At 37.5% G+C, this 15,430-nt stretch overlaps 1 protein-coding gene across 1 annotated transcript in view; it reads left to right on the top strand.

Moving 5' to 3' along the window:
* The first annotated feature begins 3,355 nt into the window (after positions 1-3,355).
* The window catches only part of tjp2b (tight junction protein 2b (zona occludens 2)), a 58,424-nt gene continuing 46,349 nt past the window's right edge, over positions 3,356-15,430 (top strand). The window contains exons 1-2 of the mRNA XM_083555288.1: positions 3,356-3,426; positions 3,535-3,599. Coding sequence (XP_083411414.1) covers positions 3,543-3,599 — 57 coding nt within the window. The 5' untranslated portion in view covers positions 3,356-3,426; positions 3,535-3,542. The remainder of the gene's footprint in view (positions 3,427-3,534; positions 3,600-15,430) is intronic.

Genomic DNA, 15,430 nt, shown 5'->3' with positions numbered 1-15,430 from the left:
TCCCCAGTGCCAGTGGAGGTTAGTGTGTGACTGACTGTAGCATTGTGATTGTTATTAAGTGAAACAACTTGATAAAAACGAAAATCTCATCTAAAGCTCAGTGGAGCCCAGACTATTGTGAGATTTGTCATACAGCAGATGGAGTTAATAAACCACTAATAATAATACAAAGAGGCTTTCCTGGTGCATTACGTACTGATATTATTTCATTCTATAATTGTTTTGCTGCTGCATCCAAAATGTGCATATTTACAAAAAAGAAACATTCTAACCTGCAAAAGATGATGATAAAATTAATAACAGCCTGCATAATAATTGGAAAATGAAATGGTTTCAAAAATCCATATTAAAACTTGTTTCCCCACAATTTTGCTCATTTCAAAAACTTTATTTTTTTACCCAAATATTATCAGATTTTTTCATAAATTATGAATAGCTTTTTTGTAGTCACACTTTAATGTAAACATTTATTGCTTCTTCTTTTTCTTCTTCTTCTAAACATTATTATTTAGGACTAATTTACTTTTTTAATAAATGTGCAGTCTATGAAAAAATGTGAAAATAGCCCCTCTTGTGTTTAAAATCAGCACTGCACCCATAATAAAAGTGATAGAAGTCACCTGAAATCTCACAATTGTTACTTTTTATTTGCATTTAGTCATTTAAACTAATTTGAATGAAGTCCACATTATGTATAAAGTGTTATCTGCAATATGTCGACATTTGGCAGATTTCAAATAATTAGGATTTGGGCTGGAAATATTTGCTTCCCTTCTGTGAGGTAGGTACAGACATTTGAAACACATGACTTATTAATTCATAGCTTAGAGCTAAGCAATTTTGTGGACACTCCCTTCACTCTGTCTGCACCAATGCATATTTCAGCAGCAATACCACAGCTATGAGTGCAAAGCTTTGAGCACGGTTATAGGGAAAGCTGGGACTTTGTTTTTTTAACTCATCTAAAGTGACCTTTGTGAAAATGACTCATGTTATTTTATCATTTTTGCTAATTAAACTTTTTGCTGATCTCTCAATATCCAATCTGTTTTTTAAACCAGAACTTGCTCTAAGATGTGATACACAGATACAAAAAAATATGTTTAAATGTGGAGAATATAATAACCAGTGTCTACCAGGTAACATACTTGATTACACACAAACTCCTTTTGTGTGCCAAAATGCTTTTTTATAATTCCTACTTAATGTCTAATAAAGTTTAATAAAAAAAAAAAATCTAAGGTATAGTTAATATATATAAAAAAAAAAAGGGGTCCCATTAGTGACATCATGGGAAATGTTTTCCTATTAATTTACAGCATGAATATTTCATGAGGCCGGAATCAGAGCATAATGCGCATTTAAGCGGGTGTTAATTTGATCCATATGCTGAATACTAACTCTACTTTTCTCACCTCTTCTGGAAGTGTTAATGAAAAGGCGTTTAACATGGTGATATATTTGGTGTTAGGAACAGCAGGCTTAAAATAGGATACACACACACACACACATTTGTGTGTGTGCCAACAGGCTTCTTACTGTAATTCCTACACGGTATCTAATAAACGTGTGTGTGTGTGTGTGTGTGTGTGTGTGTGTGTGTGTGTGTGTGTGTGTGTGCACGTGTGTGCATGTGTGTGTGTGTGTGTGTGTGTGTGTGTGCAACTGAAGTGTAACTCTAGAATGGTAGAAAGTAAATTTTGAAAAGTTCTGCAGGCTTGACAGTGTGTTGACAGCAGTGGGCTTTGAAGCCGATCAGGACGATGTGGCCAGTCGCTTAAACAGGCCCGTCTGACAGCTTACTGTCGAGTGTAACAACACAGCACCATCCTCTTCCTACACACACACACACACACACACACACACACACACACACACACACACACACACACACACACACAAAAACACACACACACTCTTCCCCACATAATCTATCCATAATGTTTGCTTGCATTTGAAAAGCTGAAGTGTATGGTTTTGTCTGTAAAAACAATTACTGGAGGACTAACAGAGGTGAATAGCAAGCACACAATACATCCACACCATGCCACGCACACACACACACACACACACACACACACACACACACACACACACACACACACACACAAACACACACAAACACACACTATGCACTCTAGTGCTCTTACCACTCAGAGACATCACCCGTCTAAGAGGAACTGCTTCCAACAGCACACGTAACACACAAAGGATAAATTGAGTAAATTTGAATAGATGTGGTCATGACTGAGTGTTGGTTTTTTTTCACAAAAGGCTATTATTTCTTCCTGCTTAACCAGTGATGTCACCCTTGTCGTTCAGTCAATCTATCAGATATATATCTTGGTCAAGATCATCGAGGTTTCAGATCCTACCCTGGGAACACTGGGGTAACTTGTGAATGGGACACCTGTCCCTTACACACAAATAAAAACACAATTACAGGTTAATTAGTGTAGATACCTGCTGATACCTAAATGTTTTTAGAGAGTTAAAGGAAACTGGAAAACCTGGAAGAAAATCTATTTGGACTCGGAAAGCACAGACGCCAAACGTGGAAAAGATATTGATCAGAGTTCAGGTTTAAAACAGGAAAACCAGGAGGAAACCTATATGGATCAAAAAGACACTGACTAAAGTTCAGGTTTGAGACTAGAGCTTTCCAATAGGAACGTGCTTGATGGAAACCACTGGGTTACTTCCAATAGTAAGTTGGAAGCGACTCAAAAAGGTGAACAGATAGTTTTAGAAAGTTTCTTTCGATTGTTTAATGATAGCTTGAAGATAGGTATTTGTATACTGCAAAGTTGATATCAAGATTTACATATTTCAGACTGTGGTTTCAGAATTAGAACTGGTTTAACTGGTTATGGAACTGCCTGCATTAGATTCCTGTCAGTGTCACATTACTATAGGTCAAATTAGATGGCCATTTACACCACTATATTATTTCGAATTTCATCAGTAGATATTAAACTTTAAAATCAAATACACTAAATATATACTTGGGTACTTCTCCTGCCTGACATACTGTACAGTCCGATCTGCTTGCTATCGTCTAACTTTCAGAGAGAACAGTTAAATCAACGCTGCCAGCTGGACGAGTCCATTTTAAAGGAAAAAGAGGTGTGGCAAAGTCCAGGGAAAAACTCGCACTCGTTAAACGCGTCAGAATCTTTTACGTGAAGTCTGTAAATAGACACGTTTTTTCATATCGATCTCAATGTGTTATTTGTTTTATTCTTTATATTTTGTGGTTTTGTTAAGATTGTCCGATAAAGGTGAAACAACACCCCTGTCCCGTTTCGCGTCACGGTATGATCGTGATGTGGGCTGGCTTGGTTGAACGTCGCTCGGTGTGAAATGGGTCTCAGTCAGTCAACATTATAGAAAGTACCAACGGGCGGCTGTTGGGATCAGAGGAGGGTTAGGACTGTTTGACAGTTGCCATGCGTAGTTTAACATAGATAAGTACTTTAAAGAAGACGTTTACACGTGAACTAATTTCTGACATACATATATTGTTTCCTGAAGAGCCCAGGATGCCTGTCAAAGGAGGAGGAAGAACTGCGTATGCGAATAAAACCCAGAATGGAGAAGTAAGTAGACTTACAAGACGTGTATGGATTTAATTGCGCCTTTAAAAGTATTTAAAATATATTGTTTATAATCGCAAAGTGTTTATTGAATAGCGACATTGTTGTTTTTACGAAAAGAATGGATTCAAATAGGTCAGATTGAGAATGCCATCCAGCAAAAAACTTAGTGGAATGTTCAATCATGGCAATCCCAAACGGCGTTGTGTTCCCTAGATATGTGCACTCTGTAGGGTATGATAATGGTGGTTTATATACACTATGTAGAACCCTATATGTTCTATAGGCGTGGATTTGGGAATCGGTCCGTATCTTTTATATCCACCTGTTGCGTTTTCTTTCCTCTTTGGGTCCAGCTGTTGTTGAACACCACATTGACAGGGGTTTACCTTTGGACCTGCACATAATTGCAGTTTTCTTTTCCATTTTATTACATTTTTCCAAATAATATATGTTTTATATAGGTTTGAGTCCAGCTCACCCTTGGTTAATGCTGACATTTACATGAGTCTTGTCCCTTGCATGTGTAACCTGTTCCTGTTTGTGTTGCTTGAAGTGTTGAAACGTTTTTATTCTTCTTACCTGAATTTGGCATTTTGTTATACTTTACAATGAGTTGAACATTATGTAGTGAAAAGGTGGGCCAGGAACACCGTATAGGGTGGCACCACCTAATTATATTCAAGACAAGGTTGCATTGTCTGACTTGGGGCAGAAAAAATCACCTAAAAAACAAAGACTTTATTTTGGATTTTATTTTGGAAAATTGTAGTAAAATATATCAGAAAATATATAATTACAGAATTCACTTTTTTTTTTTTGCACAATGACTGGCTCCTCTAGACTTTTTTATAACTTGAATTAAACTTGCACATTTACATATTTTGTATTTTACTTAATTTTGTATTTGTCATTGATTATTATAAGGAAGCTTTAAGAATACACATACTAAACAAGCTATCACATTCATCAGTGAACATATTAAAATGAGTAGCACCAAATGTGTGCTTGGGTATGACTGTGGTATATTTTTCAGCCTTCCAGACAGTCAGATCTGTTTGCTCTCATCTAAATTTCTGTGAGAAGAGTTAAATTTAATGCTTCCAACTGGACAAGTCCATTTTAAGATGCAGGTGTGTGGCAAAGGGCAGGAGAAAGTCGCACACTTTAAAAGTGTCCGCCTTTTTTCATTTGAAGTCTGTGAATGAGCATGTCTTTGCAATCACTTTGCAAAACTTTTGTTTGCCTCCATACGTTTGGCAATGCCTTAAAAACAGTCACATACCTAAAGATGACCTTGCTAGGTCAATAATTAACAAGGTAATGCTGGAAAAGCTTATTAGGAAGACAGCAAACATTTTACGACAAATACCGTGATCAACAAATGTACAATTAGCCACCACAAATACATGCAAACAAACTTTTGGGAAAACACCCGGAAGGTAAGTCGGAACATCAGTGGTTAGATGAGGCAAAATTAGAGCTTTCTGGCATTTCTGGTTTGCTATAAGAAAACCGATGCATGTTTTATATGGTGGCAGATCTGTGAGGTTGTTGACTCTTTGAATTCCATGAACTACAAGGGGATTTAAAAAATTAAAATCTGTCAGTGTCTGCCAAGAATCTGTAACTGGGTCATGATTGGATCTTCCAGCCAAATGATAATCCAAAATAAACTCAAAATGGTTCAGTGTCCACTGAATTCCACTTTATTATGACCCCAACAGTCCTCTAAACTAAACACTATTAAAAACTTTTAAAAATTTGTTGTGCTGAGAAGGGGGTTCTCAAGAGAGGTTTTTTTCATATCTCTTCAAGCATTATAGAGCGGTGGCACAAACTATGTACTAAATGTGGGGGTGCCATTAAATGTGACACAGTTTTGTTATAAATTAAACTCGCTTCCCAACGCATTGATTTCTGTCAGGTCAGTGCCAGTAATTCTGGACCTGACCATATTTACAATGTTACAACAAGGATTTCAAAATCTAATTTATGGAGTGAGCAGTGCACCTGAGGTCAGAGATGGGGTAAGTGGGAGGTTCTAGGCTGGCACCTGACATCCAGGGCCACCTATTTGGCCACACCCCCTTTTAGGCTTTAGTCTTAATATTTATACATTTGAATAAACATTTATGAACTTGTAAACCTCCGTTTTTAAATTATTTTAATATTGGGCGGTGTTGCGTCATCCTAGAGGACGGCTGAAAGTGTGTGTGTGTGTGTTTGTGTGTGTGTGTGTATGTTTGTGTGTGTGTGTGTGTGTGTGTGTGTGTGTGTGTGTGTGTGTGTGTGTGTGTGTGTTTGTGTGTGTGTGAGAATCCCCGGTGAACACTCCTCGAGCTCATTATTGTCTGTCTGGCTTGGCACAGTGAGGACCGGCTTAGGTTGGGGATTATGAGTCCCATTATTTAGCATTGCAGGAGCAAGGTGTATATGTCAGGATGAGATTGTCAAATAACCACAGCAAGGAACCTGTCTGTATGTTTACAGCAACTCACCAGAGCAAATCTGGGTGATTTTATAATGCACAGCAGGCTGCTGAAGATCTTTCTCTTCAAAAGTGTCAGTACTGTGATAAATTACATCCCGTTACCCCTTCGTAAGGCATTACATGTTTTGTTAGGTCTAGTATAAGGTTGACCAACTTTATTTCTTGCCAGCAACAAGTACCTAAAGAAACATTTTGTACTGAAAACATTATATTCAAACACTTTATTTTTTTATTGTAGACTGATAAATGAGGTGTTTATAACATACTGTATGTAGTGCACTTTTTTAATAAAGCATGACAAAATCAGATTCTGCAGCCAGAAATCTGAATCCTGTATGGATCAGCATAAAAAAAGTAAAAAAAAAAAAAAAAGATAAAAAATATTCTTAAATAGTCTTTATATAATTAGGATTTTTTTTTTTTTTTTTTTTACTAAATTAAACTACAAAATAAACTATAATACATTTATGCTCTTTTATATCATAGTGTTGTTGAGTAATCAAATCTGATTGGTCAGAATTATTTTCTATAACATCACCTCAGACAATGGATTGGCTGCAGACAAACCACTCTAATACCTTATAGTTTTTAGAGCAATAATATGCACATGGACCTGTGCGGCTCACGCTTCATGTAAATCAGTTAAAGTGTGTATGTTAATAGTTTTTGTCTAAGTGGCATCTGTAGAAGAAGTCTCCAGTTTCTACAACTTTTCAAGAGTCAAGAATAGACTTCCGGGTTGCTCAGGTTACATGACAAGTGGCATTTGCACAGCATTTATTTACCATAGTAACTTTAAGAAAAAAAAATAAAGATGCTGCGATGGACGCACTTGTTATAAAGCGTCCAATATATGTTATAGCAGGAACTAACTTGCTTTGCGTGCTTCCTATAACATTGAAATGTAACTATGAACACTACATTTATAAAAGTTTGTGGACATCTGACCATAAGATTAGTATGTGCTTTTTAAGCACCCCATTCCACATTTAGCCTCTATTTGCTGTTATAATAACCTCCACTCTTCTGGGAAGATGTTCCACTAGATTTTGGAGATTTTTGCTCATCCAGCCACAAGAGGGATAGCAAAGTCAGGTTCTGATGTAGGGTGAGGAGGCCTGGGGTACAGTCAGTGATCCAGTTCATCAGGGTTGAGGCCAGAGTTCTTTAGCAGGCCACTCAAGATCTTTTAAATGAACCCATATGAACAGTTTGTTTATAGTGCTTGCTTTGTACACAGGGGCGTGGTCATGCTGGAACAGGTAAAGGTTTAATGCTACCACATTCAAAGACTTTCTATACAGTTTATAGAAGAACTTTGAAGAAGAACCACATATGGCTATAAAAGTCAGCTTTCCCAATACATTTGTCCATACAGTGTATATATAACAGAGTCCTGATCTTGGGTCACTTTTAACCTTTTATATCCTAATGGTTCCAGTTACACAGACAGCTGGTGAGAGGCACTAAACCACTTGGTCTTCTCACAGTCTGAGTCACAGACATGTGAGATCTGACTGTGCGGTTTTCGAGCAGCTGGGCTCTATCCTCGCGGACCCCCGGAAGCATGTGAAGAGGGAGGTCTTATAATTAGGCTTAATCTTCCAAATGACCTGATCTCCCCCTTCCCCGATTTCCTTTCATTTTCCCAGCAGCATTTTGCCTTTTTATTTCCTCTTGTGATCGTACTTTTTTAATGCTGTACTAGAATGTTCTCTATTTCTTGGAAGGTTTATTTTTTTTGGCATCAGCGTGTTTTGTTCTGTACTTTGGAAAAGTATGAATCATAGTGTGTTTGAAGAGAAGTTGTTTTTTGGCGTGATTGTTTGTAAAAGTGGTGAGTTCCCATGGTGCAGCTTGTTTTGTTCCAGGCACATGAAGACTCTTTGCATTTTTGTTGTGTTTGTGTTTTTTCTCATACTGTGTACAGATCAATTAGCCTCCACTACACTTTGGATAGAAAGTTCGACAGAAATGTATCATGTTCAATTGCAAATATACCTTTTTTTTTTGCATCATACATTTTTTCCTAATGAGTGAACCAGTAGTAATGGTGGCAAGCAACAACTCCATGAGATGGTATGAGGAAGAAACCCTGAACCTTTTACCCAATCATTATAGTTCTATCATTGTTAAGGTTATCAACTGTTCACTGATGGACAGTTGCAAAAGTTTTCATGGTTCTTGAGTTTAACCCTTCATGGTAATCCTCAACTGCAGTGAATGGTTTCCAATTGAAGAGCATATCCAGCCATCCAGAAGTTGGGGATCAGCATGAATTTGTCAGGTCCAGAAAAAAGGATCAATTGATAATTGATCTCAGTTAAATTAAGGCTGTTAAATCACAAGCTTTCCATTTACTTGTGCAGCTACTGGTCTTGAGATCTGGAGTTGCTTCACTCTATATGTATAGATAATGCTGCTAGGATTTGCTTTGGTGCTTTTTGCCTTCACCTCTTCCCCTTTTTGACTGGATGAACTTGAACCCTGTGGGTTAAATCCGTGTTTGCCCATTTTGGAAGTGTAGAAAACAAGATTGTAGGTCTGAGGTCACTTGTTTCTTTATGAAAGACTGAATCTGGACAAACAGATTCTTGTTTCTGTTTGCCTGAATGTTCATGACCCTTCCTTCTTTTTTTCTTCTTTTTCTTCTTCTTTTGGCTGCTCCCATTAGGGGTCGCCACAGCGGATCATCCGTCTCCATACCCCCCTGTCCTCTACATCTGCCTCTTTTAAACCACCTTAAACTACCTGCATGTCTTCCCTCACCACATCCATAAACCTCCTCCTTGGCCTTCCTCTTTTCCTCCTTTCTGGTGGCACCATCCTACCGATATACCCCATGTCCCTCTGCTGCACATGTCTAAACCATCTCAATCGTGCCTCCCTCACCTTGACTCCAAAACGTCCTACATGCGCTGTCCCTCTGCACTCTTTTCTTCACTTTTTCATGACCCTTCCAAAAATAAAAAAAAGCCAATGCAGGGTGGTTAGAACATTTTTATGTAACAATTTAGACATTTCTAAGATGCCATTTAAAAGTTTTCCTCTAGCCTTTTAGGGGCGTTAATGCGAATGTTCCCATAACGTTCCAGAATGTTGCTACAATGTTCTGATGCGGAACATTATAATTAACATAATTAGAACAGGCCGCTTATAATTTTAAAGGAACGTTGTTATTGTAAAAAACCATACAAGATATTACATTTATGGCAAAATGTATACGAACACCTGATCAGCTGATTCTGCTATGAGATCATTAGCGCTCCAGACTGTCATGTCCAGTGCAGTATGCATTCCAGTTCATCCGTTTTTTTTTTTCCAACCTCGTTAAAGCATGTCTCTACGAAGCTTGAGTTGTACACAATGTTATTGTCACGATGGAACAGTTGTAGGCCTCTTGATTGCAGTAAAGAAAAAGTGTAATCTATAGCATTTTAAGACATTCTGTTTAATTGTGTGCTTCCAGCTTTGTGGCAGGTTTTAGGGAAAGAACTACAAACGTCTTGTACGTCATTACATCATGCATTATTGTACCCAGTAATTTGCTGAATAATTGCGATTCATGTGATTTTGCGATCTTAATTACGCAATAATATAATTGTTACCGTTTCAGTCTGTGTTGTACTGCCTTGTTGCAGCAGAAACCCCGGTAATATAATCTGCGGTCTACCTAAACAAATACCTCACCTTACACAATCACACATCTGCAGGCTTTTTTTCATATATACGAGTACATATTCAAATCGGAGCCGTGCTGTAAGGCGACGCCCAGTTTCAGTCCCTGCGTGAAAAAAAAAATGCCTGTAAGGGAGATAATGGGTGTTTGAACAAACCTATTAAAGGATTAAACTTGATCCGTTTATTTAAAATTTTTTTCTTTCTGCTTGTAATGATGGGCCTGTGGGAGGATAATACTTCTCAACGCAGCTGGCAGTTACCTCATGGTGTTTGTCTTCCTTCACAAGTGGTTTAGGTCTATTTTTTTTTTTTTTACCTTTGTGCTACATACTGGTTGACTTTCTTTCATTTTTACTCCTGATGAACTTTAAAATCCTCATGATTGGTGCATTATTTGTTAGTGGAATGCACAAACTTTGTTCTTATTTACCATGTCCATGGGGTAGGTGTGTATATATATATATATATATATATATATATATATATATATATATATATATATATATATATATATATATATATATATATATATATATTTTTTTTTTTTTTATTTATTTATTTTATTTTATTTTATTTTATTTTTTTTTTTGGTTCCAAAGTTGTTATTTCCTTTCAGAGCATGACAAATGGCCCTCAGCAATATCTGTTCTCCCACCGGATGAGAAACATTTACAGACTACTCCTCGTGCAGTTTGTTTTTTTCTCTCTGATCTCTGCTACGCCTTTGAGTTCCAATGTCAAACTTTGCGATCAGCACCGAACCGCTATCGTAGAGATAATAGCTGAGATATCTGAGTAGATAAACACTCACTCTTCTGATGGTTTCATGGTGAAATGACAGAAAAGGTTTTCCATTGTTCATGACTCATTTCATCAGGGCGTGGTGACTATCATTTTTTTAATCTCCGTGTTAATTTCAGTAAATTAAACCAATTTATATCATGCACACTCCCACGAATTTGCAGTAACAGGATGTCTTCTGAAGCCGGCAGGCATCACTTTTATACAGACTTAATATTTTGATTTCCCCCGGGAGGCACTTTAATTACAAACGGATTTTTCCTTGTTGTTTTGGCAACAATGCAGTTGTTCTCACAAAAGGGTATTGTTTTTTTGTTCTTGAATAGTGTAACAATGATAAACGGAGTATTTAAAATAATTGCTGTATATTAGAGTGCAGCACTTTGGTGGAAGGTTGGGCCATGTTAGTCTGTATCGCCTGACGAGAGCCTCTGACTTCCTGCAGATTCTTGGAGGAACAATGAACGGATCCTAAACATTCGATAGCAGAGCTGATAGTGGTGTCCTGAGGGAGTATCCTCTGATGCAAAAACCTTACAATTAGAAGTGTAAGGTTTGTTTATTTGTTTAATGGTCTTTTGCCGTTTAATGATCCGCTATTTCACAATGTGTACTGCTTCCATGAAATTATTAGTATTGATTTTGTACCATAAAATATGTATATACACCGTATTTTCCGAACTATAAGCCGCTACTTTTTTTCACGCTTTGAACCCCGCGGCTTAAACAATGAAGCGGCCAATTTAGGGATTTTTTTCTGGGTTTTTCCTGGTTTCACAAACTTCAAGCCAAAAAACTGAGCCCCATAACATTAGACCAATGAAATTGCGGAACGGGTTCAGGTGAACCAATGAAACTCTTTATATTAAATCAGATGCGCTCCCACTAAATCGGGCCGCACCACATCATAAATATTGATGATGTTCCTCTGACGTTTGACCTGCCGCTCACTCACTGTCTACACGAAATGCGAATCATTCGTCACGCTGAAAACAACCGGGCATGAAAACACACTTCACCTGTGTTCTGAGCTGCACGGCATCGGGAGAAAAGCTTCACCGATGGTGATTTTTAAACGCACGACGATGCCAAAAGAAAAACTCCCGAGAGAAATTGTTGTGAAAGGAAGGAGGAAGACAGTGAACAATGACTTTCTTGGTAGGCTACTGTTTAGATGCAAGCGGTGTAACACACACTGTCTTTCGTTAAAGCCTGTGTAAAGTTCATTAGTTTCAATGTAGGCACAGGTGCGGCTTATTTATGTTCAATATAAAAATCTTTGTAAAATTCATATTTGGGTATTTGGGTGCGCTTAATAGTCTGGAAATTATAGTATATATAGACAGGTGCAAAGGTTTGCAAAGCCTCCACATGTATTTGTCATACACTTTGTCTACAAAAATAGTGTTTAATAGAAGTTAAAACAAGAAAAAATCTAGTTTGCTATGACATCCACACCAGATTTAAAGAAAGATCTAGAAGAGTTAGAAGAGGAGAAATATATAAACTACAAGGATCCAAATTGAGCTTAAAGGATATGATGGTAATAAGAAAAGCAGACAACATATAAGATCATTTGTCACATTAAATATATTTTATTTTTTGCTAATTTGTTCCAACATACACCAATTTCACTATTCTAACATTTTCACTTCTTATCTTGTTTGAATGATGAGCAGATTTTTAAACACAACTGCAACCAATGCACATATCGTAGAGATACACTGTATACACACGCCCTGATACTATCTATTTTTGAACATACCACAATCCGCGAGGAATTTCAAACATGTGAGCAAATCCGGGCCTCATTTAGTGAGTCCGATCTCAGGCAGACAGCTGGGAGGAGGAGGAGGATGAGGGGGATGAGGACGAAGAGCAAAGTGAGTCACTGTGAACCCGAGGGATCAGGGAAATGAATAAGAGGTTGTTTATTCCAGCTTTGTGAGATGCTCCCACTCAATAGAATCCATTGTGCCTCAATAAAACCCCAACACGGGCCGAGCGTGAACGGCGAGAGTGTCCGAGAGGAGCTGTGTGAAGGCGGGAGAGAGCTTTTAAAACTTGTCTAAAAAAGTCAACCATGCACATTCTATCACTAGTTTTAATACTTTTCTGAGGAGACGCCTATTTTCAAATAAATCCTGTTAACAACATGAGATCCTCCAGAGCTTGACAATGACAAGGTCGTTTTTCTACTACAAATACTAAATATGTAGTAGTCCTACACTAAATGCTTCATTAGGAGAAACTAAAGAGGGTAATTAAGAGATTAATAAGTTTATTAGGTTTCATGAATCCCCTGGTGGTCTAGTGGTTAAGATGCAGCGTTCCCACCGCTGCGACCCGGGTTCGATTCCCGGTCAGGGAACCATCCCCAGCCACTCTTAGTGCCGGTCCCAAGCCCAGATAAATTGGGGAGGGTTGCGTTAGGAAGGGCATCCAGCGTAAAACATGTGCCAAATCAAACGTGCGGAGGATCCTCTGTGGCGACCCCTAACGGGAGAAGCCGAAAAGAAAGTTTATTAGGTTTCATGAATGTTCCCTTATTCATAGAAGTGGCCAAATAGTGTAAATTATAATCATATAAATGGGAAAAATGTGTTATTTTAAAATAAATATTGGATAAGATATTAAGTTATGAAAAACTTTTTCTAATAGCAAATATTATTTATTAAGGAATGCATTTACTATAAAAATTGTCTAAACAAGTTTCTGTTTAGTTTTTGTATTTAGCCACCTTACATTTACACTGACATTCAAGGCATTTCGTAGAACCCCTTCTCCATTGCGATTTAGAATTCTCATACTGTATATACATCTGGACAGTAGAGGGTTTAGATCCTGGCTTAAGGGCCCAGCAGTGGCAGCACTGAGATCTGAACTCACAATCTGCTTATCTTAAGTCCACCACCTTGAGCACATACTTTATAACAGCTATAAACATTATAATGTCACTAACTCGTAAAATAAATTAAATAAAAAATTTAGCATGTTACTGAGAAACTGTACAACTCTTTTTAACTTTTGTAAAAATGCTGCGACTGAAGAGTCCCTCAAAAATGTTAGATAGACACCTTCCTAATGGTGCCTGTAGGTTTATCTGCATTTTTGTTCACCACACAGGTATACACACTGTGCAACTTTACAAATGATTTATTTTACAGTGAAGTCAATAAGACACTTTAGAGAACGGTTAGTCCACTGTGCACATTTCCAGCATGTTTCTGAATCTTAAGTACATAATTCTGCCCATCATCTGGAGAAGATCAGGTAAGGCAAAAATATGTGCAACATGACATATAGAGGATACGCTTTGGAAAGTTCAGAGTAAACTTGGTTTAAGTGCAACACCAAGGTATTAGGGTTTTATCCATAAGAAACAATGACTTTTCTTGCCACGATCATCACCATGATGAACTACATGTTGAACTGTGGAAGCCACTGAGCCATGTTATTTTACAAAAATTACACACATCTTCTGAAATCTGTGCTTTTATGTAATATATATATTATATATAAGATATACGGTTTTATTTTATAACTCCTTTTAACTTTTTTAATATTGTATGAGCTGCTTTAATTTAGTTATATAAGGCACACTCCTCCATCCCTAAACTCATTTTATTATACACATCATTCACTCATGCAGCATCTTCAGTTTTATTATTGTAACCTGTTGTTTTTGACTTGTTGGTTTGCTGATTGTTTGCAGCAAATAAATATATTTCTTTGTTAATTTATAACTGGCCTATCAAATATCCATCTGATGTTCTGCCTCTGTAAACTCTGAACATCAAAACATCATAAATAGTATTTAATCTTTTAATTCTTATACTGAATGACACTGACACTTTTATTTTCTTGGTATAATTTTTCTTCAGAATTTCTTCAAATGAAATATTAATAGTTGATTATCTCTTGTATGCAATTTTGGGAGAGATCATATTAAAGCCTATGTTGCTTGATTTATTGTGATATTTCTTTGAAAAACGTTGCACTGTGGCATGATAATAATAATCAGATCTGTGTATTTATTGTGTTTTGATGTGATCAAGCTTGTGCTGTTTAAAAAAAAAAAATAGCAGTGCTTCATTCACACTCTTTCAGCACTTTTTCTTGTTTCCTGAAATACACGGCAGTATGTCAGCTCACACTCTCACTAGTTCTAAGGTTCAAATCTGCACTAAGATGCACTTCTTCTGTACAGAACTCAAACTGGAATGATCCCAAACTCCAGAGGCTCAAGAATGCTGAGAGGTTGCTGAGCTCCGGTTCCAAGTTTTCTTTTTCATTTTGTATCCAGAAATCCTTTGAAGTGAGCCTCTGTCTGAAGTGAAAGCACGTACACACTAAACATTAAAGCTATGAAAGTATAATGGCGAGGCTCGTGCCTGTCCACAGGGGCCGCTCAGTCTGTGGGTTATTGTCCAGGAGAAAACATTTGCCCCTTGGGGGCGTAGTTAAGTGTGTGTGGTCTACGAAGTGAGAGTGTCCGGTGTCCATCAGATTACCTTACAGCGAACAACAGACACCCTTTACCTGATTGGCCGCTGGGGAGCTCAGTGGGCAGAACAAGACACTTTATTTGTCCTTGTAGATGCTTGTTTTTATAATTGTTCCAGTTGATTGCTTGTAGTATTAATACAGGAGTACAGATGAATTACGATCTGTTATGTTTTTGGTAATTTTCTGGTTCTATTTATGCTGGTGAAATGTAAAGCAGGATGAGAAGGGAGCATTATGGCCGTTCGGTTCATGCTGCAGGTAAGCTCACTATATTGCGCACCACAGACGGATTTTAACATGCACCTGTTATATAAAAACACATTCCAGTCTTCTGATGTTGCTCCATCTG

Source organism: Silurus aristotelis (genome assembly GCF_946808225.1).
Source record: "Silurus aristotelis genome assembly, chromosome: 11".
In the NCBI taxonomy this organism is placed as follows: Eukaryota; Metazoa; Chordata; class Actinopteri; order Siluriformes; family Siluridae; genus Silurus; species Silurus aristotelis.
This window is presented reverse-complemented; position numbering and strand designations above follow the sequence as displayed.